General features: G+C 43.0%; 1 protein-coding gene across 2 annotated transcripts in view; it reads left to right on the forward strand.

Moving 5' to 3' along the window:
* The window catches only part of HARS1 (histidyl-tRNA synthetase 1), a 36,014-nt gene that overhangs the window by 123 nt on the left and 20,937 nt on the right, over positions 1-14,954 (forward strand). Inside the window, exons 1-14 of one of the 2 annotated variants that reach the window (XM_081872787.1) lie at positions 4-141; positions 1,557-1,770; positions 3,288-3,371; positions 3,786-3,905; positions 5,923-6,018; positions 6,863-6,988; positions 7,602-7,709; positions 7,852-7,950; positions 8,228-8,321; positions 8,609-8,736; positions 8,826-9,068; positions 11,148-11,264; positions 11,557-11,703; positions 11,852-12,394. In XM_081872787.1, the coding sequence (XP_081728913.1) occupies positions 1,666-1,770; positions 3,288-3,371; positions 3,786-3,905; positions 5,923-6,018; positions 6,863-6,988; positions 7,602-7,709; positions 7,852-7,950; positions 8,228-8,321; positions 8,609-8,736; positions 8,826-9,068; positions 11,148-11,264; positions 11,557-11,703; positions 11,852-11,908 (1,524 nt within the window). In that variant the 5' untranslated portion in view covers positions 4-141; positions 1,557-1,665 and the 3' untranslated portion in view covers positions 11,909-12,394. Of the gene's footprint in view, positions 1-3; positions 142-1,556; positions 1,771-3,287; positions 3,372-3,785; positions 3,906-5,922; positions 6,019-6,862; positions 6,989-7,601; positions 7,710-7,851; positions 7,951-8,227; positions 8,322-8,608; positions 8,737-8,825; positions 9,069-11,147; positions 11,265-11,556; positions 11,704-11,851 lie in introns of those variants that run through there. The other variant, XM_081872786.1, reaches the window with a different exon arrangement.

Below are 14,954 nucleotides of genomic sequence, written 5' to 3' on the forward strand. Positions count from 1 at the left end.
GTCAGCGGGCCGATATTGTTGTTTTTATCGGTTACACCTTAGCGATGCTTTGTAGTAACTTCTGGGAGTGAATTTCCGTTCGTCTTTCTTCTCGCTGGTATTTTCAGGGTTAGCTGTGTCGCGCACTGGTGGATTCAAAGGGTCTGTTGAATATTGCTTCATTTGATGCCAGTTGTTTTTAAAAATGACTTGCAATAATTACGGCTTACTTGGTGTTGGATCCGATTGTTATTAGGAGAGTGAACTTCATTGCCTGATCAACAACAATATTTATTACGGCCATAGGCCCATACAGGTAAAAACAACACATAAATAACAGCTTGTGCACGTGGGAAAAAAACAGCCGCTAAAACACCACTATAACAATAAAATACTATAAAATAGAATGGCATACTACGCCTTAGTTAGCTTGTAGTGCTCCTTGGCGTCGCTTTTGGGTAAGGACAGCGACCAGGAACCTAGCCACATTCAGGGTCGTATGAGTATCCTTATCCTGCAAGATTTGAGCAAGGTGGAATTTTGGTGGGGTACCCTCTAGTTTCTGTATGATTGATCCCAACAAATTTGCATTGCCTGATCTGTTTCCCTCAGCTTGACAACCGCCTTGTGTGCATCAACGCAGAAAGGCGGTGTACAGATTCAAAGAGGCGATAATGATGAGCATCAGGAATGTGAATATCATAATATAAGGTGGTTGGTCATCCCCACCCCAATCTGCTGTAACAAGCAACTCTCTACCCATATATTGCTTTGCTTTCTATTTATGTATACCAATCCTGGGGGCTTGGCGGGGGGGGGGGCAGCGGGCTGGTGGTGTAATATTGAACAGCTCATTGTGGAAAAGTGGCATATAAATAAATTTGATCAATCAATAAGTTCCTGGAGATGCAAATTTCCCCATCTGCCATGAATCCAGTAGGTGGTGGCCTTTGGCAAACCAACATTTCCTTCTTGGTCCTCAGATTCTGTGCCCACCTGCTAAAACGTGGGGATTAAATATTTTAATTTTCGCTAAAACCCCGCCTCATTGTCACTTCAGCCTGGCCAGTCTTAAAGGGCAGCTGTGTGAGGACTGTTCAGCTAATGGGGGAGCTGGTGACAGGGGGCCCAAAGTGGCAGACTTGGGCCTAGCTGACCTGGCTTCATATCTCCCGGCCAGTCACAGAACTCGCTAAGTGATCCTTGGAGCAGCAATTTCCTTTCACAGCCTTTCTCTTCTAGGTTTGGGGAAGGTGTGTGTATATTATGCATGTGTACTTTAGCTCTGGAGAAAGCATGGTATAAAAATGTCACAAATATAACCAGCAGCGTGTTGTAAAATGATCCAATCATTAAGCAGATTTCTTAGCTGCACTGCACAACATCCAAGAGTGTAGGTCCAATCTCCTGGGGGGCATGTTAATAAGAACAACCGCTCATCGTTTCCAGGAGCAATGCACTCGGGATTTGCCTATTCACATAGTAATGGATGGCTTATGTGACTTCCCCACTAAAAGGAATTTTGTCATTCGGTTTTCCTTTTCTCTCCTTTCTTCATGCTGTATACTTCACAACAGTGTCTATTGCTAACTAGAATACAAGAAGTTCCTATTTGGCACAGCAAGACCTGAAATATCTGCAGTGGGGAACTCCATCTGCTGAGGTTAATTGCATAAATTCCCCACCATGCATTGGATCTGTCCCTTCTTCGCAAAAGCTTCCTACAGGAGTCGGCACCTGCCAGTGCAGTTATGCATCCTACGAGCCTTTTCCAGTCATCTCCCAAATCAGGTGTGTTTCATTTTCCACAGCTTCATCATCTAGTTCTTAGACTTTTATGTTAAGTTTTGAAGTACAGTGGTACCTTGGGATGCAAATGGGATCCATTCCGGAGCCCCGGTCACATCCTGAAACGAACGTAACCCGTGTCCGTGCATCTGCGCATCATGTTTTGGCGCTTCTCTGCATGTGCGTGACATCATTTTGATGGTCTGCGTGTGCGGTGAAACCCGGAAGTAACATGCTCCATTACTTCCGGGTCACCACGGAACGCAACCAGGAAATGCTTAACCCAAAGCGTATTCATCCAGAGGTATGACTGTATCTGATTTACAGCAATACAGGAAGGTAAGTGTTGGTAAAAGTCTATTGTTCCTCCTTTTGTGCTTGGGTGTGCAGAAAAGCATTGCTACTGTTTGAGAATCATGAAATCTTAGGGATTTTTGAGGTTGATTCTGTGTTGTTAGATTTTCTGGATAGAGTCAGTGGAACAGACTCCTTCAGAAGGTAGTGGACTGTCCTTCATTGGAGGTTTTTAAGCAGAGCAGGGGGTTGGGCTAGATGACCCTTAGGGACCCTTCTAACTCCATTATTCTATTATTACGTCAGGCACCTGTAGCTCTGATTTTTTACTCAAATCTGTCTCTAAATGTTAGCCAGGCAAAAGTATTCATGTAATAGTAATTTTGGCCATCTTCTTTGTCATTGTGTCTTTTTTATTTACAAAGCACTCTTGCAGCCCTAGTATCTTTCATTCTGTCAGGTTGTACTAATGCAGCACTTGGGGGATGCCATTAATTGCTGGTAAAGCATATAGTTTGCACACATGGGAATATTGAATGTTGCCTTATACTAAGTCAGACCATTGGTCCATCTAGCTCAGTATTGTTAACACTTTGCAGCAACCCAGTGGTGGCTTTCTTGCGTTTCAGACATGGATCTCTTCCAGCCCCACCTGGAGACATTGGGAACTTCTGCATGCACAGCATGTGCTCTGTCCCAGAGCTGCAGCTCTTCCTTACCACATATGTTTGGTCCCTCATTCAGTCCTTGACATCTCTTGTTAAAAGAATTTCTGGTAGCTGGATTAGGAAAGCACATTCTGTCTGTCTGATAGCCTTGGAAATTGCTATCAGATAGATTGGTGCTAGATGGACCAATGATCTGATTCAGTACAGCAGTAAGTAAAGAGTGAATCTATCAGGATAGCTCAGTTGAAAGCAGATAAGGTAGCAGGCACAAGAGCAGGAGGTCCTAGGCTTGTTAGCTTGTTAACAATGTACTCCTCAGGAAAGTTTTCAGGACTTCAACAAATGGACTAAATCTCTTTGAGGATGTTATCTTTAGAGACAAATATTATCACTTACCTGCTTTCTAGGTCACCGCTAAAACCTAGAATACTTTTAATGAAATTTCTGTAGAATGAAATGTACAGATGTTAACATAGACTCTGAACCCTGTGCTTGTATTTTGTGACAGTAACAGTTCAGTCTTGTCTGTTTTATCAAACCTGCTCTACTGTTTTCCAGGTGATTGAAGATGTAATAAATCGGCCATCGTCACAGCTGGGAACTGCTACAGAAAAAGGAAACGTGATTATAAAAACTGCCAAAGTAATTCTCCACTTCAGCTACCCATCTGGGTCTTCTGTGTTCGGCTTCCTCTCCCAGAGTCCCCTTCAAGGGCTGTTTGGCTCTAGTCCTCCCTGCAGTGGAACAAGCTGTACATCATCCTCTGCACAATCCAGCCATTTCCCATAGAGCATGCAGCTTTTTAAAAAGCTTAATCTGCTGCTTGTTCAATTTTGTTCTCCCAATCACATTCTATTATTTTTAGCTGTACTTGATTCTTATTTGGAGCTTTTGGGCATAGATCCAAATATTTAGTATTCAACTATTGAAGCATCTGGAAGCCCTTCAATAATTGGCTCTTGTTACTATTATAACTGTGTAATTTTTATTCAGCACTTCCTCCTTTTAAAAAGATCTCTTCTAACCCCCCACCTTTTCCTCTGCCTGGACCCTTAGGGCACCAGGGATTTTAGCCCAAAGCAGATGGTCATTCGAGAAAAAATCTTCAGCACCATAATCAGCTGTTTCAAACGTCATGGAGCTGCAACAATAGATACCCCTGTGTTTGAGCGGAAGGTGAGGACAGTCACTTAGATCTTTTCTTTCAGAAATGGAACTGGCTCTAATGGCTGACAAAATAATCTGACCTGTATCTCTTGAAGGCTGGCTGAGAATTCTGCACATAGGTTCAATTCCATTAGATTCAGTAGAACTGAAACTCTGGATTAAGCCTTAGGCAAAAGATGGAAACTTTTGTAGGTTGTCTCAACTGGTGCCACTTAGTTCCAGATCAGTAGGACAAGTGTATGAAGCATAGCTTCTGCCATAGAAAATGCACTTGTTCTTTTCATGAAGCTGGAGCTTTCAGGTCTGGTTCAAATGCTTCCAGTACACACTGGTGCAGGACATGCAATCATTTGTAGAAAACAAGAAGCACTGAATAAATGTAACTTGTTTTCTTCTCCTCCAACTCTCGCGCAGTATCATTATTAGTTAAGCCATGTTCTGCCTACACGTTTCCTATAGGCATCTGGTTGACCACTGTGAGAACAGGATTCTGGACTAGATGGCCAGATCCAGCAGGCTGTTCTTACAAAGACAGAGCAAATAATAAATATTTCAGTGTTGCACAAGTCAGCTTTCCATGTTACACAGCCCTTTGTTTTCCATGTCGAGACCCCGCAGTCACCCCCTCGTTGGAAATAACTCACACAAGGACACAGATATTAGGTTTATGTTATTGGGCAAATTTTGGTCACAACTTTGTTGAATTACAGAATGTGAGCGATATTGGCTTAGGCATTGATTGGACCTGACTATATCTGACTCCTGCCCATTGTGCAGGAAGTCCAGTAAGGGTAAGCCACTGGTAGGAGGAGCCCTGTCAATGCAAACCAACTCAAGCTCCTCCTGGTGTTCCCGTCGGGGTCGTGTCAAGGCCCTGGCCCCCATCTGGGCTTCTGACAAGATCAACATCCCCGGATTCCTTTAACGGAATACCTTTAAGCCTGGAGGGGCAGGTGATGGCCACACCTCACCTCCCCCACACAAGGTCAAACAATGCCTAACCGCAACCCTAACAAAGTTGTGACGATTGCTACGAGGTGGGTTAAAACCAAGTGGCCAGTTCCAATTTGCCAAGTGGAAAAATTACTACCAGGCCCCTCGGACAACCAAGGCGACCAACCAAAGTCCATAGCAAGGCCATTGCCTAACCTGCAAAATAGGGAGGGAGGGTGGGTGATTGAGGAAGCGAACCAAGGAGGAAGTCCTCTGGCTCGCTCCTCCATTTAAATGGCCCCGGCCAGACACCCCCAGCCAGTGGATTGGCTGGCCGGGCTCTGACGTGGCCGGGATCCCCCGGGTAACAGGGGACAAAGTCCCTCGCCCCCGGTGGGGAGTGGGTGGCCACACGGTCCACCACAATTCCTCCCCACTGTGAAGTGGAGCGGATTAATCAGTCATAAAATATGCACTACCTGTTGGGTGATATGCAGCACGGATAAAGCCAGCAGAAGATGCTCAGCCCCAAAACTAAGATATACAAATTGCCTACACACCATATCCCTTCCCAAACAACATGGTGGAAGGAAATCCTAATAGGGCCATTTCTAAAAAGATACTATCCCAAGGACTCTCAGGGTACTTCAGAGGGTGGAGAAACATTGAGCTTTAGCAAAGCCTATGAAGTTGCCATTGGAAGGATGTGGCCTTTCATGTATACCTGACCCAGCTGTGTAGGGATTTAAAGGTCAGCACCAGCAACTTGAATTGGGCTTGGAAACCCACTGGGAGGCCATGCAAAATTAGCATTGTGCTCTCTTTGACTCAGTTCAGTCAAAAGTCTAATGGCAGTATTCTGTAATGGTATTTCTGAGAATGCTTCAAAGGCAGCCCATATAAAGCACATTACAGTGCTCTAGTCTAGATATGACCAAAGCATGAATTCCCTGTGGCTAGGTACAGAATTACTTCCTTAAAAGGAAATATTATTGGGGACGGGGGTTACATAATGATATATCCCACAATATTAAACACTGGTCCATACTTGACAAAATATACTGTGTTTCTTTTTGTTTTCTTTTTCTTCAAGGACCTCTTGTTTGATCACTATGGGGAGGAATCAAAGCTGGTTTATGAGCTGAAAGACCAAGCGGGAGAGTTGCTGTGTCTTCGCTATGACTTGACTGTATCCTACCAAAGGATAGGAAACCCTCCTTTACAGTGGGGGTTGCTGTCTTTCTTGGGTAAGATAGTTGAATTAGGATATAACAACTTTGCCTCTTCCTGAAGAATGGAGATCATGTTGTATCCTGCATGCCAGTGATTGCTGTTGAATATAGGTTTAAAAATGCAACTGATTCAGAAGACAGCTACCACTTTTTATTGGATTGTGGTTATGGGGAGCACATAAGATCAAAGTGTTTACAGTTACCCTGCTTCCAGCGTGATTCTGGGAACAACCAAGTATGCTGATGTTGAAGTTTAAAGCCCTAAATGGCGCAAGGGCAGCATACCTTAGGCATAAGGGGTGTCTTGTCCCAAGAAAGCCTCCAAAACAGTTGAGATCTTTTGGGGAAGCGCTGCTCCACATTCCATTTGTTAGGAAGATTCTTACATCCAAGCCAGAGCATGTTATCTCCTCTTTTGTGCTACAGCTTTGAAATGTTCTACCTAGAGAGACTCTCCTTGCTTTGCCTCTACTAAGTTTTAGGTTTTTGCTATTTTTTCTGTCTTGGATCTATCATACATTTAGAAATGACAGTGAGTAAGTGAGAGAAGATATTTTCTACATTTAACGTAAGAGAACCATAGAAACACACCTAATTGTATATGTACTTCAGAAATATTCTTCTGCAGCTTTTTCGAAGACATGTCTGCAACTGCTTTTAAACTTGTGCTTTTCAGAAGGCACTGGAACTAGCTATTCGTGAAGTAGGAGTGACATAATAGCAACCGTAAGACTGCTGACAAAACAAGATTGTTCTTGCTCTGTGAACAACACACCATTTTTCTTAACAAAGGCTTCCCAGGTGCCATTTGCTCGTTATTTGGCCATGAACAAAGTTTCCCATTTTAAGCGCTATCACATTGCAAAAGTCTACAGACGTGAGAGCCCATCATTGGCAACAGGACGCTACAGAGAATTCTACCAGTGTGTAAGTATTTGCAGGTTTCTCATCTATTGGGACGCGGGTGATGCTGTGGGTAAAACCTCAGCGCCTAGGGCTTGCCGATCGCATGGTCGGCGGTTCGAATCCCTGCGGCGGGGTGAGCTCCCGTCGGCCGGGTCCAGCTCCTGCCCACCTAGCAGTTCGAAAGCACCCCTAAGTGCAAGTAGATAAATAGGTACCGCTTTATAGCAGGAAGGTAAACGGCGTTTCCATGTGCTGCGCTGGTGCTGGCTCGCTAGAGCAGCTTCGTCACGCTGGCCACATGACCCGGAAGTGTCTCCGGACAGCACTGGCCTCCGGCCTCTTAAGTGAGATGGGCACACAACCCTAGAGTCGGACACGACTGGCCCGTACGGGCAGGGGTACCTTTACCTTTACTTTACATCTGTGGATAGAGAGTGAGCACTATGGAAGTTTCCTCCCTCAAAATATCAGGCTGGGGTAGGTAGGGAGCAGAGGGATTGCAAGAGAGTTGAGTGCTGATACAAGTTTTGCCTTCCTTGCACTTCTGGGAGATGGAAGTGGTTTGTTGAATATTTCTGCTAATGACCCCTAGGCTCTGCTTCTGTGATTTTGATTGCTGCCTTCTGTGCTCTAGGATTTTGACATTGCTGGCCAATATGACCCCATGATTCCTGATGCAGAATGTCTGAAGGTCATGCACGAGATCCTAAGTGCCCTGCAGTTTGGAGATTTCCTCATCAAAGTAAGGGAGCTTGGCCAGAATGGGCCTATGCTTACAAGCCTGTGAAAAATGAAAATGGGATGAAAGTCAAAGTGGAAGAAAGGAATACTGAAATGAGTGACTTTATAGTGACTTCTACAGAACATTTCTTCTTTTTCTCCAGATCAATGAAAGGCGTATTTTGAATGGGATCTTTACAATGTGTGGTGTTCCCAGTAGCAAATTTGAAACAGCTTGCTGCACCCTTGACAAACTGGGCAAGGTAAACAGTTAAAGAATATTCTGTTTTAATCTGCTAAGCCTGGACGACATCTTAAAACAGCTCAGCTGTGTTGTCATTGAGCATACACCAAATAAGTGGAATAATAATTATTATTAGGCCTTGGCAAACAGCCATTCCTCATGCCTCTGTCACATAAATATTGGTAAAACTATCCGTTTAAATGGTCTATAGCTAGCAAAGAGTTTTAGAGATCAGCCAGGAGAAGAACTGCTTTAGTTGAGCATATGCCAAGCTAATTCTCTCCTCTCCACCACAGGTGACATGGAAGGAAGTGAAAAGTGAGATGGTTGAAGAGGATGGGATTTCTCCAGATGCTGTAGATCGCATTGGTGAATATGTTCAGCTCCATGGTGAGTTTCAATTTAGGCACCATTTAGTGTGTACATACTTGAACCCTAGTCTGACACAGGCAGACTGGCTGAGAACTCATGCATGTTTCTGTGCAGATCAAGTGCCCTGCTGCTATTTCCTGTGCTCATAGAATTATGTTCTGGCTCAAGTAGTGTTGAGAGAATTGGAAACATTTCAAACTGGGCAAGGAGTAGCAGCCATGAAAAAGACTAAAATTGATGGACCAAGTGTTGTGGAGACTGCTGGAGTTGCAGCCTCTTCCACCGTGTATTTGTTTCTCCTGCAGGGGGGATATGTCTGATTGAGAAGCTACTTCAGGATCCAAAGCTCTCGCAGAGTAAACAGGCCATAGAAGGACTGGAGGACATGAAGTTGCTGTTTGAATACCTTACCCTGTTTGGAATCATAGACCAGGTGAGTTGGGATATTACATTAGCCCTTTCTGGCTTTTCCTGGCATTCTTTCACTCTTGCCTACTAATGAGATTCCTGGCTGCGTTGCAGGTAACCATGGACCTGAGTCTGGCTCGTGGTCTAAATTATTACACTGGCGTGATCTTTGAGGCTGTGCTGCTGCTGCACCAACAAAGTGACACAAAGGAGTCTCTCAGGATAGGCAGTGTGGCTGCTGGTGGGCGCTATGATGGACTTGTAGCAAAATTTGACCCCAAAGGGAAAAAGGTGCCTTGTGTTGGAGTGAGCATTGGTGTTGAAAGGATTTTTTCCATCCTAGAACAGAATGCTGAGGTAAGAGTTATTCTTAATGTGTGATCAGAAAGGAAATGATAGAGTTGCATATCACATGTCATCTAAAGTAGTGAGAAAGTAGCAATTCCTTTTCTTTGGTCTATCGGCCATGGATATTACCTGAATGTGTTATTTAAGCCAAATATTTAATACATTATGATTCTTGGCATGCCTTCTTTTTCATGAAAACTTCATACAACACACCTTCCTATCAGCAGGAAGAAAGGGAGACCTATCAAAACCTGACTTTGAATGTTTGAGTTAGTTTTTTTAAGCAGGCTTTTAAAACAGTAAATAATAAAAGCAGATATTTGGTTTAAAGTCACTATATCTAGTTTTATTTCTTTTAAATGGTGCTATTCTGACAAGGTTTGTTTTTTATTTGATTTTTATTCTGTTAATTCTTCTATGAACTTCATTTGTTGCTGGAGACTGTGATGATTTAAGCTCATGCTCTTTATTACAGTGGTGCCTCGCAAGACGAAAAGAATCCGCTCCGCGATTCTCTTCGTCTAGCGGTTTTTTCATCTTGCGAAGCAAGCCCATTGACGGCTTAGCGGATTAGCGCTATTAGCAGTTTAGCGGCTTTTAGCAGATAAGCGGCTTAGCGGCTTTAAAAAGGGGGGGGTAGGAAAAACTCGCAAGACATTTCGTCTTGCGAAGCAAGCCCATAGGGAAATTCATTTTGCGGAGCGCCTCCAAAACGGAAAACCCTTTCGTCTAGCGGGTTTTTCGTTTTGTGAGGCATTCGTCTTGCGGGGCACCACTGTACTCCCAGTACACAAATTGCCTAGGTGGCTTCAGCTTTCCATGAACAGTGTATGCCAGGGGTCAGCAAACCTTTTCAGCAGGGGGCTAGTCCACTGTCCCTCAGATCTTGTGGGGGGCCGGATTATATTTTTTAAAAAGAACAAATTCTTATACCCCACAAATAACCCAGAGAGGCATTTAAAATAAAAGCACATATTCTACTTATGTAAAAACACGCTGATTTCCGGACCGTCCGTGGGCCGGATTTAGAAGGCGATTTGCCCGCATCCGGCCCCTGGGCCTTAGTTTACCTACCCATGGTGTATGCTGATGTTACCGCGGGGTGTTAGGGGAAGGGTAGTACCTCTGTTGGTGGACTCAGCTCTCACCTGTGCCTCCCAGAAGCTGTCAGCATGCAACAGCAGCCACACCCTGGGAATGACTTCAAATGGCTGTCTAAACCTGGTGAGGGTAGTCAATGGGTCTCAAACCCTCAGTGAGTTTGGGGCTTTCTCTGCATGCGAAGACAGGCTCTGGCGGATTGAGCGGATGAGACCATTAGTGGGTCTAATGATCAAGAAGGCATTGTGCACATGCTGTAGAGGGAAGTGAGGGGCAGATGGGGCTCATCAACCTGGGAAGGTAGCCCATCTAGGGGAAGAAAAACTCTGATCCTAAGCTTTCTTTGCCTTGTGGGATATATTTGGGGAAAGCAAAGGCTAAGGAATAAACCCTACACAAATCCAGAGTGAAGTCCCTAAGATGGTTGGATGGTATGTATGCCACCTTCTGGCAATTCCTGCAGCCAAGCTGGTGCCAAACGTCATGCTCTGCTTTCCTTTGGACCATGTCAGCGAGACTGAGAGGAGAGTCTTGTTGTCTGGGCAGCCAAGGCCCTGCATATGCATATTGCCCAGGCTTGCACCCCCAGAGAGGTCACTTTGCTGCTGCTAACGCAGTGGTTTGACTTCGTTCCCAGAGGCACACTCCATTGTCTCTCGAGACAGATCAATACCAACAACCACAACAAAATGTGACAGCATCAGTGCTTTTAATTCTCCTCTTTTATCTTTTTAATTTTAGTATACTGTATACCTAATCATATTTTGGAATTTAGATAAGTACGGATGGCCAACTTCTTAAAATTAGCAATGAAACTAGACTTCATTGGAAAAAGAAAAAGTACAAAAGCAGCATTATTAGAGTGCATTTATTAGGACCAGTTTCCAGGTCTCAACAAAGACTTGAACTGAGTTGTGGCTTGATTGGTAAATACTGTCATAAGGTTCCAGTTGCTGTGATGAGCTTCTGTCCCTGCTCCCCCTTCAGATGTCCAAGGAGAAGATCCGCACAACAGAGACAGAAGTGCTGGTGGCAGCTGCTCAGAAGAACTTCCTTGCAGAGAGAATAAAGCTCATCTCTGAACTGTGGGGTGCTGGCATCAAGGTAACACTGAGGAGTCAGGCTATATTGCTGCATTTCTAGAAGCTGATATTATTTGAGTCCAAAGTACAAGGAAGTGGGAGAGCCTTCCCAGAGAATAAGGTCATAACCAGGCCCTCCAGCCTGTTTCATGCTTGATGCAGACCTGAAATTTAGGGACAGCATCAGCCTCTGATTTGGTAGAAAGCCTGTATAGTAGTGCTGATGATTCAAATAAATATCTGGGCAGTTCACTTGCTACATGCTACACATGGTGTGAATGTCTAACTTTACGATCACTGTGAACTTATTTCAGGCAGAGATGCTGTATAAGAAAAACCCCAAACTTCTGAACCAACTTCAGTACTGCGAAAAACATGGGATCCCACTTGTTCTCATCATAGGGGAAGAGGAACAGAAAGATGGAGTTTTGAAACTTCGGGATGTCACTAGCAGGAAAGAGGTTGGTGTTTCAAAGCAGGCTACCAGAATCCATTGATCTGTCACTCATTTAAAAAAAAAAAAAAAGTTTATAGTTTGAATTTCCTTCAGTGGAAGATAATTAGTTTTGATAAATTATGCTAATCCCATGTTCTCTATCTGCTTTTCAGATCATTGTTCCTAAGGAGAATTTCATAGAGGAGATCAAGAAGAGATTGGAAAAATAGAACCCTTTCATTTCATTTCATTTCCCTTTTTTAAATCTGGCAGCTGTGTGCCCTCAGAGAATTTTGCTGGTCCGTAAAGCCACCTGGAGTTATTCAGCATTTTTGAAGAACTGGACTTTTGAGAAACGTGGAATACAGAACGGATGAAACAATGCTTTTATTGGGATAAATAACATTTTAGAAGCTGAAAGGAAGTTTTCACATTGCATTCAGTTGCCACCTTTTTCCACCCTGTTTTTGTGCCTTTAATAATGATTTGGGAGATTCCCAGGTTTTGAGGCTATTTTATAGAAATTTGTTTGTGGAATCCAAATCATCTGTGTCTGGGAAATATATTGTAGTTTTGACCCTAAAACCAATGGTGGCAGTCAATGACTGATGCCAATTTCTAACCAGCATAAATTTGCTCTTACATCCATATTGCCTAACTAAATCATAATGAAAATGTACTGGAATAGCATCTGATACTACAGCAATCAGGAATTACGTCTTCTGTTTAATTACTTCTACTTTTATATGTGAAATCAGAATATTTCTCCTGAACAGGCAAAATATTAGGATTTCATGACCAGTTTACAGGGAGAAAACTCTTGACAGCAAGTTGATGTCCTGACAGTTTATTTACCTGAACCTAAGCTGGCAAAAAGCAAAACTTCTTTCTTTGGTCTTGGTTGGAGAGTACAGAAAAAACAACATGAAATGTGGTACAGGTGCTCTTCCTTTCTGTTTTGCAAACACTCCACAGAAAACCTACGCACTGGACTGTTCCACTTTGAACTGAATGAAAGGGAATAGTGAATTCTGCATTCACACAGAAGGGTTTGAATAGTTAATACTGAAACTTGCAGCCTTGGTTTTCCCCCCTCTAAAAACAACAACATCCTTAGTTAGGACAAGGTGCTCCATAGTTGTTCGTGTTCCATAGTTGGAACAACCAAAATAGGGTGATATCCTATGTTTGCCATGCTCTGTATGACCCCATTGGAATAAATGGAATGAAGTTCATTAACAGCAGTAGCCCTACTCTGCATATGATTTACTATATATCTATATATATTTATATATATAGTATTTAAATTATACTGTGTATAATGTACAGTTTGATGTTCTTAATGACATTGATTAATAATGATGATGATGATGAAAATCCCCCTAGTGGAGAAGTTTATCATTGCTACTATTGTAGCTAACTTTTACTGTGTATTGTACAGTTACAGATAGGTAGCCGTGTTGGTCTGCCATAGTCAAAACAAAATAAAAAAATTCCTTCCAGTAGCACCTTAAAGACCAACTAAGTTAGTTCTTGGTATGAGCTTTCGTGTGCATGCACACTTCTTCAGATACATGTGTATCTGAAGAAGTGTGCATGCACACGAAAGCTCATACCAAGAACTAACTTAGTTGGTCTTTAAGGTGCTACTGGAAGGAAATTTTTTTTTTTTATGTATGTATTGTACAGTAATATCTCTGCGAACATCTGCCTCGTCTAGCGTCCATTCCAGCAAACGTCCGCGGCAAACCCAGAAGTACCGGAACGGGTTACTTCCAGGTTTGCCACTCACGCATGCGCAGACCCACCAAATCGTGCTTCGCGCATGTGCAGAAGTTCAAACTGCTCCGCGCGCAGACGTTGCACTTTGCCCTGCATCCTTTTCAGCTAGCGGCCGAGGCTCCGGAACGGATCCCGGTCGCAAAACAAGGTATGAATGTACAGGGGAACCTTGGTTTACAAACGTAATCTATTCCGGAAGTCCGTTCTTAAACCAAAGCATTCTTAAACCAAGGTGTGCTTTCCCATAGCAGTGGGGGGCTCAATTTACAAATGGAACACACTCAACAGGAAGCGGAACATGTTCTGCTTCCAAGGCAAAGTTCACAAACCAAAACACAGACTTCCAGGTTTGCAGGGTTCTTAATCCAAGTTGTTCATAAACTAAGCTGTTCTTAAACCAAGGTACCACTGTACAGGCAGTAACTGATTTGCATGCGCATTGGTGGGGCCCACATAATGCTGTCTCACCTGCCCCCGTCCTATCCCACCTCCTTTTTGTGATGTTTTGTGACATTTTCAGGTTTGCCACGATGCACATGTGCACAGTTACACACATATCAGACATACATAAAATGGCCACTGCCTGTATCATGCACTTCTGTATATAGCAGAAAATTTAACTGTGATGCAGGTTAACTGTGATGCATGCACACAAATAAATACAAATCTAGTGGCAGACTCATATCAAGCCCAAAGAAAGTCCATACGTTTAAAGCCTGCACACTTTATTCTCTGGTACAGTCTCCACATTCTCTGAGCATGATGAGCCTATAAAATGTAAAGGTTGCTCATGTATTTTATTTTATTTTATTTTAAAAGGAATATTCACTTAAAAACAAAATAATTCTGTAGGGGTTTTTTTTAATGTCTCTCTGTTGCTCTGATGATGGGCTGTTCTTTGATGTGACCAAGTTATGCCCCAGCTAAAAAAGATTGGCAAGTTAAATTAATGGAATAGGCTTGAAATGGCAAAATTGACAAACTAAGAGGAAGACACTACAATGAATTTAAGGAAGAATGGAAGATGTTTATTGCATATATACAGTACATTGTAAACAGGTTAATACATTAGCAGGGTTTTAGGACTACTTGTAATTTTGATATGAATGGGCAATAGGTAATTTAAATGGTTTGCAAATTTAACAATGGACATGTGGTATGTTGATTAATAAAGGAACCAAGGAAGGGACTTGGAGGAAGTCAATCTGTTTTGTTTTGATTTGATTTGATTTTGTATTGTTTTTTATTTGTGGTTGTCTTTTGAAAATTAATAAAATGTTATCAAGTTATGCCCAGGCGGGCTGACTTGGATGGACATTTTCACACAGAGCAACCTGTCTGAAATTTATGGCCATTCCACCGAAACAGCTCACTTTCATCTTCAGTTCTAAGCCCCATGGAACACAGCAGAACTTACTTCACATTAATGTGCCTAGATTCCACCTGTTAACTGCAGTAAATCCTGCAGGACAGAATTGAAAATAAGCTCTGTTG

This window comes from Podarcis erhardii, assembly GCF_964252035.2.
Source record: "Podarcis erhardii genome assembly, chromosome: 8".
NCBI lineage: Eukaryota > Metazoa > Chordata > Lepidosauria > Squamata > Lacertidae > Podarcis > Podarcis erhardii.